The sequence below is a fragment of the Salarias fasciatus genome, chromosome 9 (assembly GCF_902148845.1).
Source record: "Salarias fasciatus chromosome 9, fSalaFa1.1, whole genome shotgun sequence".
Taxonomy (NCBI): Eukaryota; Metazoa; Chordata; class Actinopteri; order Blenniiformes; family Blenniidae; genus Salarias; species Salarias fasciatus.
Window position 1 is genome coordinate 22,571,916 of NC_043753.1, and position 21,689 is coordinate 22,593,604.

The window sequence follows — 21,689 nt, forward strand, 5'->3', positions numbered from 1 at the left end:
TAATCGTTGTTGAACAACGAAGTGACGGGAACTTTTAGAGTGACCACGAAACTCCGGGACTGGCTCGCGTCCGGCCTTCAGACTGCGGCGCGGCTTGCTTTTCAAGAGGCAGATGAAGCCCGCTTCCTACACGCCTCACATGGCGACAGAAACAAAATTACATTTACATAATAATGTCTGCATGAGGATCGAATAATTGTCTCCAACACACCTAATATCTCCAAGTAATTAATAGTAATTTTCATGTAAATTTGGTATGAAATTAGTTCATGGTTTTTAGTCTCTGAGCGACCCTGCTCCACAACGATAAGACAGCCCCGCCCCGCCTCGTCTCGGTATCTCCCGCTCGCTCTTCCTCCTCCTCGTCCTCGTTAAGACGTCTTCCCGGCTCCTCGGGGGGAAAAACGCCAGGAACCTTATTGACTGAACTAGAAAGAGAAGTGATCCACTGCCCTCACTGCAAACAGACAGCATAATCAAACCACGCCGCTATACATTTATTCATGTCGAGCCATTTACTGCAGGCTCACTGCTGACCTTGGGAATAGAAGATTCTCAGGAAACGAGACAGAAAGCGGCGTTAACAAAGACGATCTTCCTGAATTGCTGCTAAGAGAAACCAAATGCACGCGTCAGATTTCTGATAACCTTGACTAAAGCTACGTGAAGGTTTGCTAAAGGACAACACGGAATGAGAGAAAACAGTGAATAACGTGAGGTGAAAAAAAAAAAAAATCCCTTTCTATTAATATTGTGGACTCTTCTCGGATCTAATCCTGCAGATATAGGCCCTGCAAAGATCTGCTGACTCAGCCTTCCTCTGACCTCTCTTATCTGATGTGAGCGCGCTCGCCATGTCAGCGTGGGGCTTTCTCACATTCTGGAACGCCCGGAAACACACACTTTATGTGAGGTGATGTGGGACGACAGACAATATGCATCTGACAATGCAGAGGTACATTTTAAAATCAGATCAAGCAACGTCAAATACACTGTCAATCAAAAGCAATTGAATCAGTATTTGAATGTGTGTAAACATCCGTGGACAGAGTGAGTGGATGGAGGACCTAAAGGCAGATTGGGTTCCCGTCCTTCACTACATCCTGCATCACCTCGACCCCCCAGGGACGAACGCAAGGATCCTGTCGGTGGACTTGAGCTCGGCGTTCAACACCGTCATCCCTGAGATCCTCCACCAGAAAATGGCCATTAAAACAGATTCGGACAGGAATAAATAATCAACAAGTGAAATTTAGAAATCTAGTGAATGAGGCACATAATGACGTGAAAATCAAAGTGACACCAGAACAATCATCAGCAGAGGTGGAATGATGCTTTGTGTTCACGTTTTGCCTTTACTTCTACACCGAACTTTTCCCCTGCACATAAATCCTACCAGAACAGCAACTCCTCAGTTCACTGGATTACAGAACTGGCATCACAGGTGATTTACAAGATCATCTTCTTATTCCTGAGTAATGATCCTCCTTAGAATTTGTCATGTTCGATTCAGTGGAGAGAGACATTGTGAAGTCAAACTTAATGTTGCGCCCACATTGCACAGTTTAGCAGACACACACACACACACACACACACACACCTGCATGGCCACAAACACACACAGGTGGTGAGACAAAAGTGGAACCAATCAAGGTGAACTGTTCATGCATGATGCATGAAATCACTTGAGTCTAGACTATGACCTGACATTAGCAATAAAATACATAAACAGACGACGGCGCATGGGAATCGACCTGTATCAGCAGTGAAACAACTCAAACCGTGACGGAGACAAAAGACGACAAGACGACAAGACAAACTCAAGGGAAATAAACAAAGCAAAAACAAACACACACCACTTTTAAGTTCCTTTCAGATTTCCTTTTGGGAACCAATAACGCGTGAAACTGAACAGCAGCGGATTTCACAACTACTGTAATAAATCTCAGAAGAACAAACAATCTAAGTCTTTTAAGATGATAATGTTGCTGAAAAATTTGTGCTGGATTTGTGGATTTCACAGACAGTCTCACTGGAAAAGGGAAGTTCAGTTTTGAAACGGCCTCTTCCTCATATCATCAGCTGGAAATGCTGCTGCACATGGAGACCTGGCAGGTTTCTGGCCTGCTGAGCTGCTCTCTCTCTCTCTTGAACCTTCTCCTCTTCGTCTTACTTCTCCGGCCTCCCGGTTCCTTTCTCTTTTTTCTTGATCGGCCGTCTCCCACCGCTCCTCCTGCCAGTCACTAATTGGAAAAAGAATGAGAGGCGGACCACCCCCAACGCTTTTTATTCCACTGAACTTAACATGAGGTGACTGATGAAACGCCGTTCTCCAGGTGAGGCCTCATGCTGGCATTTCCACTCATTTCTTTCCATCCATCTGGCAGACAGGCTTCACTTTATGCTCCCTTTTTGGAGCCGATACAGCTTTTATCCTTTTAAATTCGATGAATATATTTAAATTTACAAGGCTATAAGTAAATTTCCATTTCACACGTCCGAATACGAAGTGACGATTCTTTACAGCCGCTGCTTTTCGTAAACATCTTCAACACAAGCTGCAGTGGAATCATTTGCTCCGTTTCTCCGGCGTTGCATGTGTTGCTGTAAATGACCCACTTTAACACCTAATGACAGCCAGGAGGTGTCGAGGGTGTTTGCTAATCAGTTTGACAGCGTGGTCTATTGTTAGTCCTGAAATGATCAGCTGTGACTCCTGTTGACAGCATCAGCAGCGACTGACGCTCGAACCACAAGAGGGAGTCCCAGCTTCAGTGTGTGTGTGTGTGTGTGTGTGTGATCGGTATGACTTTGTCGGCAGCTGCAGGCAGCCTCTCTCAGATATATTTAGGGGTGAGGATTTCTCCCGGTGTCACACGCCGACGGAGCAGATGAGACGCCGACTCCTCGGTGCACATGGATGGAGGAGCTGGGCTCACGCTGTCTAATCTCTCACCTCGGGGCTTTGTGGCGTCTGACACCCTGCAGGTGTGCAGAAGAGGCAGATCGAACAGATTTTGTCTGTGTTGTTGAATTTTCCTCACGCCTGAAAAAAAAAAGTGAATCAACAAATGTGAAACTCCCTCGGCTCACACTCTCTTATGTTTGTAAATATAAAGTGATTTCATCGGTGTGAATTTCTGCTGTTCTGCTACTTCTATTGAAGTGTTGGTTTGATATTAGGGTTAAAAACGTTGTTCCCTAGAATAAATATTAAAAATGAATAGTATTTGGAAAGTTTTGTTAATGAATTTACAGGAATTGAACCAGAATTGAGCTATTTAAGAGAATCCTGAGCATCTGTGGATCGAAAGAGGAGTTAAAGGTATTTTACCCCAAATTATAACAAAGAAAAAGACTTATTATTTCTTGTTCTTGATCTAAACTCTTAAATGAACTGGGTCAAACCAGCAGCCGTCCTCTGAACACATCTCAACCTCCGACGTGAAAATAAAGAGCATTTAAAGCAGCGTGAGCGTCAATAAACACGCTTTTGTTATACCAAACACAAGAAAGACGACTGAAATAGGAAAATAATCACCATAAGAAACCGGAGTATCGGTGTTTGTGATTGGCCTGGCTAAGCATAAGCAGGCAGTCTAATTTACTTCCAGGTGAATATCATGTATCTGTTGGTCACTGATTGCTGTGTAGTAAATATCTTATTACCTGACTCGCCATTTTGAAGTTGCTTCATATTTCTGAGAAGTTCTTTGTTTTGTTATTCAGCTGAATAATTTTGATATTACCTTTGGCTTGCTGAGCATTTAACACGTTTTGCTTCCCATAATCGCTGTAATTGAATTCTTGGTACAACAATGTTATCGTTGTTTTACAACGGCTTTCAGCAAAGCCTTAAAGGTCAACTCTTCATCTTCCATCTTTATTCAAAGTGCTCCTCTGCACTCCCACGCACTAAATAAATGCACAAGAATTAAAATATGCCAGAAAGCACACTGGATTCTCACAGGAGTGATTTTTCTTTTCTCCGTTAAGCCCTGGATCCCCTGCATCATTAATCTTCTTAACAAAACCTTTTAACCCGTTTTTTTACTTAAAAGAAATCACTGAGAATCCAGAAGAAGTTATGGTTATGACCAAAGGTATCATCATCAGCTGTTTTGAAGGTTTGTCTTTTATCAGAATTGTCTTTTAAAAGAGGAAACAAGTGGCCTTTTTCTCAGCGAAGGGAAACATTCAGCTGTTATTTCCCATCATGACTGAAGATTCAGATCGAAATGATGTGACTTGAAGATAAAGTTGCTTTTCATATCCCATTAGTTCCACATTTATTCGCTCATTTCAGTCACGATGACATTGTCATGTTGTAAAAGGAGCCTCACTGGTACTGAAAACAGTGAGTGTTAAAAGATGAACATCTCTTCAAAACAGATTGAAAATGAAAGACTGAACCGAAAGGACTTTAAATTATTGTATGTTAGGAAATGTGAAATGCGCCCCAGGTTTGTTGATACATACATCATTAAACAAAATACAGTTTACTGGAATTTTTTTATTAGAACATTCAAAATGAAAAAAAAAAAATCTTTACATAAAACCATCACTGACAAAAAGCAACAAACAAGTGAAAAAAAAAAATTAGAAATGCAAAGATACAGGAGCGAAGCTGAGGACTGAGAAGTCATTACACATTTGAGAGCGTCGAAGACGTTGGAGGTGGAAGGTGGAGAGCATTGCCAAGGCAAAGAAAGCCGAGTGTTTCAGCAACGTTTCTGAGCGCGCTGTATTGCTACGTACGTGCACGTACATGCTCATCGAGTCCATGGACTTCACTGTGTCCCATATCTGGCCCAGCTAGGACTGGCTGCTCGCTGTGAGAGGCGTTCAAGCAACAATAACCCATGAGACTGTGTATTCATGTCCATCTGCATGCCTTCTGCGCTCGTGTGTTTACTTCTTGCGGTAGTCATCTGCGTAAGCTCTGTGATCATCCTGCTCGGGGAACTGGTCTCCGTAGCGTCTGAGTATGTCCTGGAGGCTGGGCATACCCGGCGACAGCGGCGGGTAGGACATGTGGGGCTCCTCTTGGCCGCTCTGGTAGGGCTCTGCGTCGTACGGGTCCTGCTCCTGCTGCTCCCGGTCTGCCGGCCCCTGGCCGCGGTCCTCGTCGGGGCGGCGCTCGGGCTGGGGTTCCGGCTCGGCGTCGTAGCGGCGCAGGCGGCAGTCGGGGTCATACTCGGGGTCGCAGTGCGGGTTGGAAGGCTCCATGACGCCGTTGCGGGTGCCGTCGGCGTTCAGATGAGGCTCGTAGGCTTCGGCGGGGTAGGGAATGCGGCGGTGAACTCCGGAGCGAGGCTCGCTGGGCTTGACGGGGAAGCATTCGCGGTCGTAGCCGATGAAGCAGTCGTAGCCCTCCTTGGTTTTACCTGGCGGGCCCAGAGGGTGGCGCTCCTCCTGGGGTGGCTCTTGGTAGCTGGGGTTGGAAAAAGGGCGCTGCTGCTGCCTGGGAGTCGGAGGGCCTCGGCGGTGCAGAGCAGCCGCTGCCTCCCGAATAGCAGAGAAAGGGTCGTTGGGGTTTGCCTCGGGCGCGGCCTCCATGCGTGGAGCGTGCGGATCGGAGGCCTGAGCCTGGTTCATGAACTGACGCAGTAAAGCATACGGGTCGGAAGCCGGGGGGGCGGCAGGGGCGCTGGCCTGGCGATACATAGCGTAGGGATCAGTAACTCTGTTAGCATTAGTGTAAGCATCTCTAAACATGGCATAGGGGTCGTTTTGCTCAGCAGCGGGCGGGGGGGCACGGATAGCGGCAGCATCATCTTTTTCCTCGCCTTTGTATAAGTTGGGAGGGCTGGCAAATCTGGTGGCAGTAAGAGGATTGCAGTTATCCTCATAGAGAGGGTTACAGGATCCAGGGCCGGCTGGGGCAGGAGGGTTCGGAGCGCGGGAAGCCTGGAGAGACAGATCACAGTCAGCAGGATGTAACGAGTGATCGTTACATCAACAATGCAAATGAAAACTGAAGTCAGTTTATCCAGTAAATTCATCTTACAAGGAGGGAGGCAGAGTAGGCACAGAAGGGATCCCTCAGCGGGTCGCAGTTGGGGTACTGCAAGTAGAGACCAGAGGGCGCTTTCTGGACCAGCTTGGGTTTGCAGGACGGATCCTTCTTGGGATCACAGCCCAGGTGGGCATATGAAGGGAGCTGCCCGGCGGAGGGAGCGTACCCGTAGGCGGCTCTCAGGTGGTACTGCAAGCACTCCACGTCGTCTGCAGAGCAGATGCGCAGAAGCTCGGCCTTCTGCTCCTGCAACGTGAGAAACAGGCAAATGTTTCAGATAATTATCCAAAAGGAATGGTAAAATACTGCAGCTCGCAGAATCAATCTCCACATTCATGTGTATGTCGTCTGGTGCACAGCTTCAAACCTGTCTCTACAATCTATGAGATGTGTAAGGGTCAGCAAACTGCTATGTTCGTGTAATGATCCCTAAAAATGGAATATCTTGATATTGCTCTGTTGAAAGCATACCTTTGAAAGGAAGGACTGCGTGGACGGAGCGTAGTAGAGATACCCGGACTGCGGCTCCTTGGCGGGAGCGGCAGAGCGGACGTAAAGCGGGGCGGGGGTCTTGGCTGGTGCTGGGGCCGGAGCAGCAGCTGGGAGCACGAGGGGCAGATAGGGGCTCTTTCCCTGGACCAAAGCAGCATACAGGCAGTAAGGGTCCTTGGTGGGGTCACAAGTTTTAACCGGTGCGAGTTTCGGAGCCTCCGGTTTGGGCTTGGGCCTGGCGGTGTAAGAAGACACGCAGTTGGGGTCCTCGGAGTCGGCGCAGGACTTGTAGATGTCCCCAAGGTGACGCAGGTAGGCCTTGTAAGATTTACGCCCCTCTGCTCGGTTCTTGTTCTGGAGGTAGGCCAGGTAGATGCGATCCATCTCCTGAACCTGAGGGCCGGAGGTGAAAGTCAGCTGAAGACGCTTCAGTATCAAACAGCTGCTGCTGAGAGCTGGATAGCATCTCCGTCTACATCTGTCACGAGAGTTGTGCTTGTGAAGTGCAACTATCCATAAAAACATCTTACGAATGGAAAAATGGCACAAGGTAAGGTGACCTCTCTGCTGGGACTTTTACTTGTTGTAGTTGTGAATTTATACAGAGTGAGGATATGTTCACGTTGACTCACTGCCTCCTGGTTTCCGTTGTCAGAGAAGTACTTGTACCAGCCCCAGAAGTCAGAGTGCTGATTGTACCAGCTGATGTTCCTGCGGTTGCGGATCAGCCTCCTGTGCAGCGCCGCGGCAGCCGCCTTCTCCTGGATGCTCTCGCCCGCTGAGGAGACGAGGGACGAGCGACCAAAAGTAAAGCCACTGCTGAGCCACACTCGCCTGGATGTCAAACTCAAGGATATTCTCATGATTGTAAAGTTTCGAACAAGACATCCAAGGACTCAGATTTCATTAAGTGCTCATTTTTCCTCGTTTCTTATCAAGAAAATTACTCCTGTAGCTCACTGGGTATCAGTCACAGGGTTGAGCGGGCACGATGTCGTGAGGCGCAGTGATGAATTTGCTTATTAACCAGAAAATACTTTCTTGGACTCATTTCTCAACAACATTGACAGCCTTTCACACCAGGCCACTTGGCACTGGGTGCATCTGAGAAACAAAGCTCTTATGCAGGTGAGTGTATCGGATGAAAACCGCAGATTTACCGTCTCTTTTCGTCTTCTGTCCAATTGGTCCAGCAGACAAAAACTCTGCAAAAAAGAAGAAAAAAAAAAGAGAGAAGCACAGACTGAGCTGTAGGGAACTGTCTATAGTGCATGAGCGATAAAATAACATTTAACCTCAAACACCTACAGGCTGATTTTACCCATTAAAGAAGGCAGAGGTAATTGGCTCTGCCTGAAGCACTGGCAAATGCGGCCCTTTGTAGATTATATAGGGGAGACTGTAGCGTCAAACCTCACGCTGCGCTTTCAAAGACTTTGTGTACACACACACACACACACACACACACACACACACACACACACACACACATGCACACACTCGTACGTACACCCTTTGACCCCATACAGCGAAGGGAACAGCAGATTCAGCTCTGCAGCGAGTTTCTTTCATCTCCGCAGGGAAAAGGTGTTAATCCCTCGCAGAAGGAGAGCAAGAGGGGCAGAGGGAGGAAGAACAAGACGGGGAGAACAGACGACAGGTTTACAAAGATCCACGGCGGAGATATTTCAGCGTGACGTGGCACACGTCTGAAGAGAAGAAACATCAATCTCCCGATTAAACGGGGGGGTTAATTGGAGGAAGACGGGATGTGCGCTGTAGCGTTTAAGGTCAGAAAAGACAACAAAGGTATGAATCTACAGACGGAGAGAGATTTAAAGGAGGGAGGGGTGAAGGTGACCCGAGGTGATGGGGAGATGAGGTGGAGGAGGAAGAGGAGGGTGGGCTAAATGATGCTGTCTCGGTGTATCCGCTGCGTTGTTTTTTTTACGAGCCAGTAAAAAACCGGCTGGCACATCTGGAAACAGCTGAGCTTTAAGAGAGCAGAGGAGGAGGCCATGCTGACAGGTACTATTTGTTTTTTACTGGACCTGGACCGATGAAAGAAACTCCTCCCCCTCCTCCTTCAGCTATTTTCCCCCCTTTAACCGTTGGACGGGTTAACTTTGAAAACCATTTTTAAAAGGAAGGGCCGTGCTCCCTTTTAAAAAGTGCCAATCACGTCAACCTGAAAACAGGTGGAGGAGCAGCGCCCCGCCTCCACCGCCGCCGAGACATCGCCGGTGATTTATGGGCATCACGGGGCACGTTAGCGTGGCAGATTCTAATGTATGTGAAGCCCTGCTGTGTCGATGACGTGGCTTTGCGTCCCTGAACTGGTCAAGGACAGAATCTCGTCCAACAAACAATTTACATAGAGGGACCTCTGAAACAACAAATGAATTGCAAAATATACATATATAAAATGAAATAAAATGATGATCTTAGAGTTTTTTGATTATGAAAAGCAGAAAGCAAACACACAAGGGGTCTGAATGGCTTCATCAGCATCATAATGACCTTTAAGTACTTCTAATTTCCAGTGGCGTATAATCACCATGTTTGTCTTTTGTAATTTCACAATCAGACTTCTCTGTCTACGGTCGCAGTGGCTTACCGTCAGTGTATGCAGCCAAACGTTACATAAGATCATCATTCAACGCGCAGAGAAATACCTATTTCGTTCAATTGTAGATCCAAATTACGACCATTGAAGGAAAAAAAAAGTGGGAGAGAAAAGAAAATTACAGCAGGGTGGCTCCTCACATTAAGTGGTAATGGCCGACATTTTTCATCAGTGTCTCTGTAATGATCTGGACTGGAGTGACTCATGCAGGCATACATACGGCTCGCCGTTTACGCTTCTCTGAATGGTCCAACTCGCTCAATCATTCAGTATTCTGATGTCTAAAGCCACAATGAGACCTTTTCAGTTTCCTTTCTATTCATCTTCACAGCAACAGATTTTGCTTCTGCTTCAGTTGTGATTATGAATCGGTCTACACTTCTACTCAGCCACTGAGTCTAAGGCCAATTATCGTCTGGCAGCTGTTGAGCTTTCACCCGGAGCTGCTCTCCTGCTCCGCTCCTTTGTTGGACTAGTTAGTGCAGCCTCACTTCTCTGGCTCTGTTTGAAAACTTTGCACAAGTTTGTTTGTGTTTCAGAGGGTCTGTGAGTTGGAGAGAAAGTGATTTAGCAGCAGGTCAGAATGGAGTTTGATTCACTGAAGCTGTGTGTGAGTGTGTGTGTTGGTGTGTAACATACTGCCCCTGGTTTGTGATACTGTCCGTTAATGTGCGACCCCCCGCCGTGCACTCACCAGGCAGCAGCACGGCAGCCAGCAGAGCGGCCACCAGCACGCCCGAGACGCCGCTTCTCCCCCGTTCAGCCATGACCAGACCTCCTCCTCCTCTTCTGCCAACGCCAAACACACAGATGTTAAAGGAATAAACCTTCCCCTCATCATTTCAATCGGTAAACTGCGCTGTTAAGAGACGTCTTTGTCTTTGTAAAACACACCCAGGTGTGTTTCAGTGGTCAAACCTGAAGTCTAGAAAGTATCCGAAACTACAGTTCTAAACACCAATCTGGCTGCTTTCTTACCTGTGGGAGCTTTACGTCAGCCTGTCCGTCCGCAGATCCAAGGATCCAGAAGAAGCCACTTGGCCTGTCGACTTGTCGGGTCTCGGTGTGTATCAGTGTGTGTATTTGTGTGTGTTCCTCTCCCGCAGCCTCTCTGACAGACTGCTCTGACTGTGGGAGCCTACAAGGTTTTAAAGAAGGCCCTTCATCTCTGACACATGCAAAAAGGCACACAGAGACCACCTGAGGGGTCAAGGGCCACCTCAACCAGAGGCTGATTGGCTGACAGTCTCCACCAATCAGAAGCACCCTAATTAAAGGCAGGACGGGAGGGGAGGTGGGAGGGCTCCAGGCGGAGATGGAGACGTGGAAAACAGGGGTGAAGGAAGTTGCTCTGAGCGGTAATTGTTAAATGTGAGGCACCTCGTGGCTGCTGATTAACCCTGTGAGGTCGACTGCCAGAAACTCTCAGCGCAATTCAGGAAGCAACGGCGACTACTGAACAAACAAAACAACAACGGTCAAGAGAGGACAGAGGAGAGGAGGGGGGGGGGGGGGGGGGGGGGGGGGGGCAGTGGAGGGCTGCTTAACACAGAGCGAGGGCCAAACCGCAGCTTCACACACACACACACACACACACACACACAAAGGCACAGGCACAGCTGGTTTACACGTGAGGAATTTGATAATCTACAGTTTCCCCCTTAGTTTAACTGTGTCCGGGCATGTTGGCCTCTCTCTCTCTCTCTCTCTCTCTCTCTCTCTCTCTCTCTCTCTCCCTAACCTGTTGACATGAGTATTAAACTTTGACTGAGTCAGTTTATTCTGTGTGTGTGTGTGTGTCTGTCAGCCCTCAGTCCACAACTGCTTTCAGACACACTCACGTACACAAACACAAACACAAACACAAACAACCTCTGGCCTCACGTCTCCAAATTCAAACAGCTGCTCACAGGCTTTAGGATGACCGACATTCCACAGTAGCCTGGACTGAAACCGCCGATGCCTGTGACATTCACTGAAGCTCCCATGTACCCTATATCTGCACAGCACGTTTTCTAAAGGCCTAAATTTCATTTAAACAGTTGCAGGTCGTCCCAGCATGCACTGCTTGTTTTGCACAGCCTCTTGCATGTGCTGGCGTTCTGCAACTCCAGAGCAGTTAATGTAGCAACGTGGTGCAGCCTCACTTTGTGTAATTCAGAGGCAACAAGTGACTCAAGCATGAAACTATGGCTCTCAATTCCAAATTGACTTTGTATAGTGTGCTCCCTGAGTAAGACGACTTTCTACGCTGATTATTGCAACTGTAGACTACATATATTTTTTTTTATTCTATCATACTTTTTTTTTTTAAATAAATTTAACCAGTTTGGAGCTTAAACCAGATCAAAGAATTAGTGATTGCATTTTAATAGCAATTATGAAGATAAAAGTCTAGAATACCTGTTACAGATATTGTAAAAATGCAATATTCAATTCTATGTGGTGCTGTTAAAGGTTTACTTGTCAGGAAACGATGGATCTTCTATGTATCAAACACATTTTTCAGTCTTGCTGCCATCCTTGCTTGAGGAACTAGAACTGAACTCATCTACCAGGCATGGTGAGGGCTGATGCTGCAGGAGATGAGGATCCAGATGTCCACGATATCCACCGCTATCCACACCAGCTCCACCTGATCCTGCAGCGGGTCGCCTCTCGCACCTCCAAGGTGAGAAGGAGCACGGATTTCCAATTCTTCCTGGAATTCTGTTCACCACATCATGTCACACTTCTCTATCGAGCTCCAGAAGAACAGACTGAGTCCACATGAAGCCTCCAGCAGCTGGAACTGGACACGCTGAAGATCAGGTAATACTTCTGTTTCACTAGGATTATTCTTTTCCTTTCTCTTTTAATATTAATAACTCTTCACAGAAACGCTCTCCATTCAAAGCAGTGGTCCTCGGCCTGCAGAGAGGCCGGGACACTCAGTCCAGAGGACCATAAGAGGACTGGTGTGTTTCAGAGGTCAGCTCCAGTCCATCGGAGGCCAGAAAGACATCAGATGTGTGATTGATGAAGAGAATTTAAAGTCATTGAAAACTGTCTTCATCAGTCATTTTCTACAGACTGAAGAATACTTTCTATTGCAGATAATTACAAAAATACCACCAGAATCATCCGTGTTTTTCTAAATCTCGCAACCCTACTGTGTGACATCGGCAGTAAAATAACTTCAGCTCTGTATTTACATGCAGTAGCTCGGCTTGTTGGTAACCTCAGGTGACGTGGGTGAAATGTCACGTCTACATATAGTTTTATTTATTCATTCTTTTTCTTTCTGCAGGTCTGTGATACCATTATCGGACACGCCAGGGAGTGCTTCTCCGGATGTCACTAATCCTCTCCTCTTCTTCCATCCACTTCTTGAGGATATTCAGCTGTTGCTTGTTCTCCTCCTTCGAAGCTGCCATCTGTCCCACCACCGTCTTTCTCTGGTCGATGCGTCTCTCCTCTCACATTGTGAGCGTCCCTCGGCCTTTTGCTACGACCTCCTCTTGGCTTTTGCTTTTGCTTTGGCTTTGGCTTTTTTCCATTTCTGTGACCCCAGCACTGATCTGGCTGACTCTCCTGTTGAACTGGATCTCTCTTTGGGATCAGTCGAGCCTGTTTGAGGGTCTTCACCTCCTCTTCCTTCTGCTGGAGCTTTGATTCCATCAGTTGTTGTGCGGCCTGCACAGCTCTCAGCTGGCCGTCCTCGTCTTCAATCCAAAGGTGATGATCAGCCGTCTCCTAATTGGTCAAATTGTTAATGCAGACCAGAACTAGGCCCCGATTCATTATAAGTTTTTCAATGTTTAATACTTTTCTTAAATCAATGAATGATCCTGTTGCAGGTTTTTTTGTTTTTTTTTTTTTTTTTTTGATCGATGACATTTGAGATTTGCTCAATTCAATCTAATGCTGTCAGTGATGTTGATCTTTCCTAAATCCATGCTGCTGTCATGGAGTAGATGATATAGAGTTGTGGGAGAAGTGAAGCCGGTCTGTAATTTGTAAATAAATGTTTGTTGCCAGCTATGTACAGAGGAATAAGCTTTATTTTCATCCCATATGGAAATGTATCCATTTGAAATACGTTACAGATGCATGACAGAGGCTTTTCATTGCATCGAATTACCTTTTCTAGCGTGATCATATCAATATCATCAGAATTGGTATGTTTTTTTTTTTACATTTTATTTCAACAATTTCTTTTTAATCTACTTCTGTCGGAACATCAAGTGTTGATTTCTTTGAATAAAGCTCACATCTTCCAACCTACCCCGGTCAATCAATGTAGAAATGAATTAACTTTATACGCTATGTAAGAAACTGTTTGATTGTTCATTTGAATAAATTCTCACAGCAGCGGACGTCAGAGTAAACTCGGTATGACTGTGACTCAAGAGGCAATATCATCTTTAAAGACTGAGGACTCGTATAACTGCGTGAGGACACACTGCAGTTGTTCAGACCAGCCTCTGCGGTGGCTTTATTGGTTTATGGAGAATTTTCTTTAGGATTTGCTTTTTTTTCGGCACATCAAAAAAGATAAAACTGAGAATAAATCTGAGAATGTAAGTGTTCCAAGTGTTCAGTCCTTCTCGAACTGCAGTGAAAGCACTCAGTGGATTTCATGGGGGGGGGGAATGTTTCCTTCGAGGTCTAACTGAGGCATTAAAATAAGTGCCGAGGACATACAGATGGTCACTTTTCCCCTCTGGATAACGACGGTCACTATTTATTATAAATCTAAGTTTGTCTGGTGAACGGGGCTGTGCAGCCTCGTTGCTGTCGACGATGACTTTTATGTTCCATCTTAGTTCATTTGTCGAAACAAATAGAGAACTAATTTACAGCTTTGGAATCCAACATTTTAAAGAGATTAAAAAACAGCCTTAGGGTGCAGCTTCACTGACTGACTCTAAAAGATGAAGAAAGGAAACAACAGATTCATAAAACAGTGAAAAAACCAACATGACTGACAGGATCCTGCGAGATGTGCACCGACGCGCATCGGCTGCTATTTTTAGATAACTGCAGGAGGTATACGCTCTTCCCCTGTGGAAATGCTCCACTCCTCCCCTCTTCATTCACTTTTTGGCGGTGGCTCGCATCAGGCGTAAATGCTCTGTGGCAGCGAGATGAGTTTGTCTTTTTGACGTGAGGCCCATAAAGACAGTTTGCAGTGACCGACGGTAACAACAGGAGCCGAACGCTGAAGCTTTGTCAAGTTCCAACGCTCGTACCTGGGCCCAAACGCTTCGCTTGTCCAGTTTATTGAGGATTTCCACGTGTTTTCCAGCCTCCTGCCTGTCCCATCATGCCCCAGCTGAACATTCAGCGGTCATGTTAACACTGTATGCCGTATATAATTACGTATGCTAAAACAGGTGTTTCTCGGAGCCCGCAAACCTGCAATCCGGCGGCGAGCAGATTCAAACACGACGCCACCAAAACCATACTCATAATTTTCTCCAAAGCTGGAATGTGAGGGATCCACAGAATTCACAGACACCTGGTTCGTTTGTGGTTTCCACAAAAAAAAAAAAAACAAAAAAACAAAAAGACTTTATTTCAGTACGGTGCTGAGGGGCTTCTACAGGAGAGGCAGTACAAAACCAGGGGAATCAGCCCATCTTCTCTTTATAGACACGTTCACAGGTTTCCGCAGGTATCCGGAGCGCCGTCGTCACTGCAGGTCGTCATCGTCGAACAGATCCTCGAAGTCTGCGAAGAGACGGACGCCGACGAAGGCAAACAGTGGCTTTAAAACAAACCCGGCTGCTTTCCACAAACACCTACATTCACCGCTAATTATTCTACACGGGGAGAGTTTTTGGACGGTTCATGTAGCATATGCTAACGTGTGGGCGCTTCCATCCACGCGCTTTTTTTTTTTTCCTCCCCTCTTTGTTCTTTGAATGTTGCCAAACACTCAGAAAGTGCATATGTACCACCTACGTACGCCGGCGTCTCAGACAAGGAACAGTTGTCACACAAGAGATAATGATGATACTGGAACGCCAGACGTTTGGTTTTTCTTCTCTTTGCGCGTCTGCCCGCTCAAACGCGACAATTACAAACCCTCTTGTCTGCAGCTGAAGTGACATTTTTAACAAAAGAGAGCCATCGGGTTATTTTTAGTTTTGATATGTCGACTCTGGACTGAAAAAAAGGCTTTTTGCTTTGACAAGTGTGGAGCAACAATGATTTATTTGGGGGGTTTTTCCAGTACAAATAAATCCAGACCAATTCATTCGCTCGCATTCTGAAAACGCTCGGCTGAGTTACACTAAAAGTGGCATTCCCTAATCTTTTATGAGCAAGCACATTCATCTAATAAATGAGGAAATTATGGACTGACAAATCAATAATGCAAACAGTCGGCTCTGCAGGTGGTTTCCGACATGAAAGGGCGGCGCTGGTTCCCCTCCGCTCTCTGCTCAGCGGCTGCAGATGACTGTTTGGCTACAGGCGGCTTTATTAGAAGACTTTACGAGACTCTCTGTTAGCTCCAGGACATTTTTAACGCGCCCTGACACAGAGCACATCCACTCAAAGTGTGTCGGCTGGCGATCGGCAAACGTCTCATTTCGATCCGGGCCTTGCCTGCCTGGTTTGGAGGGACGAGCAGAGGCTAAAGTCGCACACAAACCCGTTTTTAGTTGGAAGCCACATGTGGTTAGCACGGCTCCTGACAATGTGTGGAGCTGGCTGCTTTAATGGGATATTTAAGAGCTAAAACGATGCAGCCTGCCTGGGTTTTTGCTGTGTACCACCACGGCCGCCCAGCGGGAGTCCCTGCAAACCTGGCACAAACCCAGGGTGCTTTCAGTTCACGAGGAAACGTCGTAGGTGTTGTTATTGCATTAATCAAGAAGAAAACTTCCCAAAAAGGGCATGAGTGGAACGCTACCTCGTGTTTGATACAGTCCAGTTCCACAACCCGGGACAACAGACTCTTCCTCGGCTCCTCTCCACCCCGTTAACGGCTGTCACCCTCACGTGAGAACCTGTGAGCTGATGCAAACTGCACGCTGACCTTTCAGGCTGTCTGCATACATGGCATCTGCACCAAGCCGCTGCCGCCTCCTCTGCAGCCACTCCGACATCAGACCTGCTTTTACACTCTGTCACCTCAATTTGTTCAAGTATCCCTGCATGAGGTTTCAGAGGAGCTTGCAGAGAGGCCGTGTTTAATTTCCAGGGACAGGACATTACTATAACGAGCGACAGTTTGCCCTTTAGCGACACAGAGACAGGCTACTTTCAGGTTTAACCGCAGGGATAAAACACTGAAGTGACTGAGCATTCTGACAGTTTTATCTCGCGTCAGGCATCATATTTGAGCCCCGTCCAACAAAACGAGACGCGTTCAAACATTCATAGCTCTTGTTACGAGTCATTTTTTAAAACGTGTGCAACCATGAGTATCATCCGCGCCTGCTTCTGAGTACAGCCTTGTATTACAATACTTAGAGAGCAGCCATTATTAGCTGGAGGGGACTCAGTTTGAGCAGCCTTAACAACCTCAGTGATCTAAAGGACTGCCGTGTGTGTGTGTGTGTGTGTGTGTGTGTGTGTGTGTGTGTGTGTGTGTGTGTGAGGGTTTTAAAGCAGCTGACTGGCGAGGTATCCCGCTGAGTTTCAGTCTGACAGCAGCTATAAACTCATTTTACCATCCTCCTCTGCTCTCATTTTTTCCCCCCTTCTCTTCGTCTTTTTAACAATCAGCTCTTTTCTTTCTGGGTCATGTGCTGCTGAGCCTGAAGTGTTCTGCCGGGAGCCAGCGCTGCAAGACGGAAAAGCGATTAGCTGGGTGTTTTTAGTGCATCTTCTGCCTGTGTTTTATACGTGCCCGGGCCATCTCATGTGTGTGTAAACGGGTATTTACGGGGAAGACGGCGAGATCCTGACAGGTTAATGTGAGAACCGACTGTAATGAAGGACAAACTGGCTGCAGTCTGGATCCTCCTCAGAAGCTGTTCAGGAAAATCTAATTAACACATCGTACATCTGCAACTTCCTGCACCGACATGAGTTTGAATTCCTCAGCTTTGTGCTTTAGCTTACACTTACAAGTCTGAGAAAAAAAGTTGTCCTTACAAACATCCAGGTATGTTCACTGGGTGGCTGCTGATCCCTGAATCCTTTCACCTGCATCTTTCAATCATGCTTACATTTCATTTGAATCATGAAGCTCTGCAGAAGCCTGAAAGCTAAGATTTCATTTAAAACAAGTGCTCTGAAGAACAGAGACGTCAGAACTATGTGTTGAAGTGTTGAGAAACATCACATTAATATTGAGTTCTACGTTCTTATTGCATGTAGAATGTTATTTATTATACAACCCCTCATATCTACATCAAAGAGAGGGTAATATAGCACCCAGACAGAACATAACTGTAATCGCTGACTCTCTTTCACTGCTCAAACCGACAGCCTGAGAACACTGGAGCGCTTTTATATGCTCAGCTTCATCTCCTTCATCAGATGTGACCATTAAATGGACCAATGAGCATCTTTTTGCTCCTTCTTGTGGAGCAGCTCACCATGCTAATTGGTCTTATATGTCAGAGTCATGAGACAATTATCAAAGAATATTCTTGCCCATTTTCACGTCAACCCTGCCTGCTTGCTCCTTATTTCTGAAGCCACGTTTAAAGAGCAGATGCCTGACGCCTGAGGCGATAGTCACACACTCCCTGTAGCATGTGCAAACGTGCCTACTTGAATATGCAGAAATCTGTGTCTTACCATTAAAAAAGTCTGAGTGAACTGCCTTTTCATTGGCTGCCAAGTCCATCAGCAGGCCGCTGCTGCCCCCTGCCTGTCGACACACGGCAGTACAACCAGCATGAACATCAACACTGAAGGTTATTAACGTGAATGGCAGAAAAACAAGAGATATTTATCAGGCAGACTACTAATCATAACGGTACACTGCGTAGCTTATAATGATGAGAGAATAACTGCTACATTAAGAAGAACAGAGAGTAAGTGATCTATGAAGAGACTGCAGAGGTTATTATGATCACACCAAATGTAAACAAGGTTTAGTGAAATTTCCTCCACGAGTGTTCAACTTTATACTGTGAAAATCTCAACGCTACAGCTTTAAACCCCGAATATGCAGTCGGTGAAGTGTAACATTACAGACACATAAACAATACATTGCATTTTGTTCACCCGATTAAAGCATCACAAGAGAAGAGGTGCTGCTGCGCTTCAATACCAGCGCAGCTGTAACTGGATTATATTGAAATAACGATAACAATAAATAAATAAATAATAAATAGTGAAAAAAGTGTGGGTTTTAGAATGTGTGGCAAACAGTTTGCAGTGTTTTTGAGAATTTTAGGACGCGTCGATAGTCAGTCGGTTAGCATCATGTTTGAACTTCCGCTCGGATCGTCTCCGCCCACCTCGTCCAGGTCCACGTACGGTCCCGCTCCCTCCGGGAACATCTCGTCCACGGCAGGTTTCATGTCGTCCTGGTAATAATTCAGCAGCGTTTCGTGGTTTCAGGAGGCTTCACCTTTCGGCTCTATGCTGACCGGGCTAACCAGCCGGAAGTAAACAATAACTGTGTGCAACACTTTTGTGCGTCCGACTTCTCCCACAAAGGTTCCGCTTTATTGCACCGACTCTGTTTGGATTACCGACAGACAGTATTTGTAGATTTGCACTAGTATGGTACTAGTAGTATGATATTAAGCTATTTGTCACTTTTTATTTCTGCACATATATTTTTTTATTCGGCCATTGTTGCACTGACTGCTCTGAGTGCCTTTTGAATTGTCCCTTGGGGACAAATAAAGTTTATTGTTGGAAATTTGAATTTGATATACATAGCATAAATATATCAGATGAAGCCATTCATCATCTGTTTTTGATGTATACTTATTAAAAAATGTATTTAAAAAAGTGATTTAAAAAGACAGAAGAGTAAGGAAAGTGTGGTGGGGTGGGGGTACCGGCGTTTCATGCACCAATCACCGTTTTGTTCGGTGCATGGGGTGCTTGGAGCCAATCCCAGAGGGCAGGATACAAATAGACAGGTCTCCAGTGCATCACAGGACAAACAGACATTCAGCCACACACTCACATTCACACCACAGGCATGTCCACGATTACACAGGGAGAGCGTCCAAACGCCGCACAGAGAGAAATTATTCATGAAAAGGAAACAAAGAAACAAAGATCTTAGTTTTCAGAAATGTTTTATTAATTCATGGTTCTTTATATGAAGATATAGTAAAATACTACAAGACTATTTGTGCTAACTGCATATTCTATAAGTATATAGACCCTGCTACAAACTTTGAGAAAGAACTCTGTATGCACTTCCTCTTTTTCCCCTCATTTCCCTCATAATCTGTCCCTCCGGTTAAAGTGATTAAATGCATTCCTTTTTGTATTTTCTTTGGTGATCTCATCTCCGGCTCTGTCCTTTTTCTGCTTCATCCGCCCCTTCAGTGTTCGTGGCCCGCGTTGGTCTCGTAGCCCAGCGTGTCTCCCAGGTGCTGGTGGGCAAAGAAGGCCCGGGCCATCTCGTTGATCTGGTTGTAGGCGCCGATGGATCTGAAGTATTCGATGTAGTTCCAGAAGTCGGAGGTGGAGTAGGGCCAGTAGGGAACCGCTGGGGGCTCATCGTAGGGAACTGAAAGACACAAAGCAGGTCAGCCTCCTATCAGGCTATGTCAACTTTCAAATCTAATCAAAATTGATTCAATTCATTTAAACAGAGATTTAATTTGTAAAAGGATTTTTTTTTTTTTGGTGAAGCGAACCATCAAAATACACAAAGACACTGTATGAAGTCAAAAGCAGCTCCTGCGGAAAGAGGCATGTTTGACTTTATCTTGTGTAGAAAAACTCGTTTTTCTTCATGTTTTCACAGCAAGCTATAGAGCGCAGGATGAGGACTCTTCTCATTTGTTAGGACATTTAAGGGATGTGCTCAAAAAAAAGAATACCCAGAGGACTGTTAAAATTATCGATGCGATTCGATTGACTCATCCAATCATCAGGAGAAGATAACCTGATCGTTTTATGAGATCAAAAATGTCATTAATGGTAAAAATGTCAAATAGATTTCACTTGTTAAGGCACACATTTCACATTCATCGTTTGTCAGTGAACACTATGGTGTCAATGCAACAGATATACAGTAAAAAAGCAGCACTTTTCCCAGTATTCTGGTGGTGTCGTCAATCTGTCTTCAGTTTATCACTGCAGTACTAAGCACTTGGGGTCATTCAGTATTACAGTTGACCACTCATAACAACTTTTTATTGGTTAAAAAAAATCAAGTTTTGACTGAAAACAACAAATGTTCGCTTTCCATTTCAAATCTGATGACAGTTTTCTTTTAAATAAATGTTTGTTTTAGGGCAGGAGCGTCAAACATAAGGCTCGTGGGCCAAAGGTGGCCCTTGTGAAGGTCCAAGTTTGCAGACAAAGAGGGCAAACGTTTCTCAATGAAAGTAATTGTTATTTCTAATTAGTTTGCTGGAATTACATCTTTCAGTTGTTGTTTTTTCTTGAATACAACAGAACTTCTTTGCTTTCACTAATAAAACTAATTCAGTTCCTGTTTAAAGATGTGATCGTGCTATGAAGTAAAATGTGTTGAATTGTTTTTAAGACTAGTTCTCCCATTAACTATTCATCTTCCAACAGGTATTTAATAAGTAGAATGTGTGAACGCGGATTAAAGAAGATGTGAAGTGTTGTTTCTGTGACACGGTACCTCCTTCGGGGATGACTCTGGCCTCTGTGAGGAGAAAGAGAGGAGAAGGAGGAGAGGGGGAGAGAAAGTTAGCATTCCCGAGCAGCATTCCTCCGCTGTCCGTACACAAAGACGGGATTCAGGGACGGGAGAGCGGAAAGGGAGCTTTTTCCCAGCGGACTGTAAGGATACCTGCTTCCTTCTCAAATATTATTGCTGACCCTTTGCGCACACACACACACACACACACACACACACACACACACACACACACACACACACACACACACACACACAGTCCTGTCCAAACCAGACGGAATTCATCGCAGACACTCAGACAGACTCGTCTTTGTACACAAAACAAATATGTCCCTATAGCAGCAGTGTCACTTCACATGAGTCTGAGATCAACACTTCTACATGATTCACACGTCTCAAACCTCATCTGCAAAGTTCATCCGACTGTGTTTTCAATTTAAATGTTAATAAAAAAAAGCTTGAGCTAGAACGGATGTGAGTAAAACATTCACATTTGTTGTAATCTAGAGGTTGGACTGGAGAAAACTCACCACTCAGATCAGAGGCGAAGACACAGAGGAGAACGCCGAGCCACACCAGCAGCTTCATCCTTCAGCTTGTCTGATACAGCCCAGAACAAACAATCCCTCAGAAACAGCACCGATAACACGAAGAGCTTCTCAGAGAGTCCTTCAGATGTTTACCTGTGGAGGGTTTGTGCAGAGTGATGCTGCTGTTCATGAGCTGGTCGGCTGTGGTCTGAGGTGTGTGTGTGAGAGACTGTGTGTGTGGGGGGCTCAGCAGAGGACGAG

The 21,689-nt window shown here is 45.7% G+C and overlaps 4 protein-coding genes across 4 annotated transcripts in view; 1 reads left to right on the forward strand and 3 right to left on the reverse strand.

Moving 5' to 3' along the window:
• The window catches only part of LOC115394103 (zinc finger protein 45-like), a 1,173,573-nt gene that overhangs the window by 816,340 nt on the left and 335,544 nt on the right, over positions 1 to 21,689 (forward strand). The gene's annotated exons all lie outside the window — the stretch shown is intronic.
• and1 (actinodin1) lies at positions 4,581 to 10,558 on the reverse strand. The gene is made up of 6 exons (XM_030099306.1): positions 9,832 to 10,558; positions 7,672 to 7,716; positions 7,144 to 7,289; positions 6,491 to 6,904; positions 6,011 to 6,265; positions 4,581 to 5,910 (listed from the first exon to the last, which is right to left on the reverse strand). The coding sequence occupies exons 1-6, from the start codon at positions 9,902 to 9,904 to the stop codon at positions 4,912 to 4,914; spliced, it is 1,932 nt and encodes a 643-aa protein (XP_029955166.1). The 5' UTR covers positions 9,905 to 10,558; the 3' UTR covers positions 4,581 to 4,911.
• Positions 14,248 to 18,710, reverse strand: cops9 (COP9 signalosome subunit 9). Its single transcript, XM_030099392.1, has 3 exons — positions 18,551 to 18,710; positions 17,883 to 17,955; positions 14,248 to 14,852 (listed from the first exon to the last, which is right to left on the reverse strand). The coding sequence occupies exons 1-3, from the start codon at positions 18,611 to 18,613 to the stop codon at positions 14,815 to 14,817; spliced, it is 174 nt and encodes a 57-aa protein (XP_029955252.1). The 5' UTR covers positions 18,614 to 18,710; the 3' UTR covers positions 14,248 to 14,814.
• On the reverse strand, positions 19,369 to 21,668 carry otos (otospiralin). The gene is made up of 4 exons (XM_030099391.1): positions 21,582 to 21,668; positions 21,429 to 21,498; positions 20,881 to 20,904; positions 19,369 to 19,788 (listed from the first exon to the last, which is right to left on the reverse strand). The coding sequence occupies exons 2-4, from the start codon at positions 21,484 to 21,486 to the stop codon at positions 19,601 to 19,603; spliced, it is 270 nt and encodes an 89-aa protein (XP_029955251.1). The 5' UTR covers positions 21,487 to 21,498; positions 21,582 to 21,668; the 3' UTR covers positions 19,369 to 19,600.

Coding starts and splice junctions, on each gene's coding strand:
- and1 (XM_030099306.1), bottom strand. CDS start 9,904: ATGGCTGAACGGGGGAGAAGCGGCGTCTCGGGCGTGCTGGTGGCCGCT. Junction 7,717..9,831: donor GGCTGCCGTGCTGCTGCCTG/GTGAGTGCACGG, acceptor TCTTTTTTGCAG/AGTTTTTGTCTGCTGGACCA. Junction 6,266..6,490: donor CGCAGTCCTTCCTTTCAAAG/GTATGCTTTCAA, acceptor CTCACGTTGCAG/GAGCAGAAGGCCGAGCTTCT.
- cops9 (XM_030099392.1), bottom strand. CDS start 18,613: ATGAAACCTGCCGTGGACGAGATGTTCCCGGAGGGAGCGGGACCGTAC. Junction 17,956..18,550: donor CGTACGTGGACCTGGACGAG/GTGGGCGGAGAC, acceptor GTGTGTCGACAG/GCAGGGGGCAGCAGCGGCCT. Junction 14,853..17,882: donor TCACTCAGACTTTTTTAATG/GTAAGACACAGA, acceptor GTCTCTTCGCAG/ACTTCGAGGATCTGTTCGAC.
- otos (XM_030099391.1), bottom strand. CDS start 21,486: ATGAAGCTGCTGGTGTGGCTCGGCGTTCTCCTCTGTGTCTTCGCCTCT. Junction 20,905..21,428: donor CTTCGCCTCTGATCTGAGTG/GTGAGTTTTCTC, acceptor TTCTCCTCACAG/AGGCCAGAGTCATCCCCGAA. Junction 19,789..20,880: donor CAGAGTCATCCCCGAAGGAG/GTACCGTGTCAC, acceptor TGTGTCTTTCAG/TTCCCTACGATGAGCCCCCA.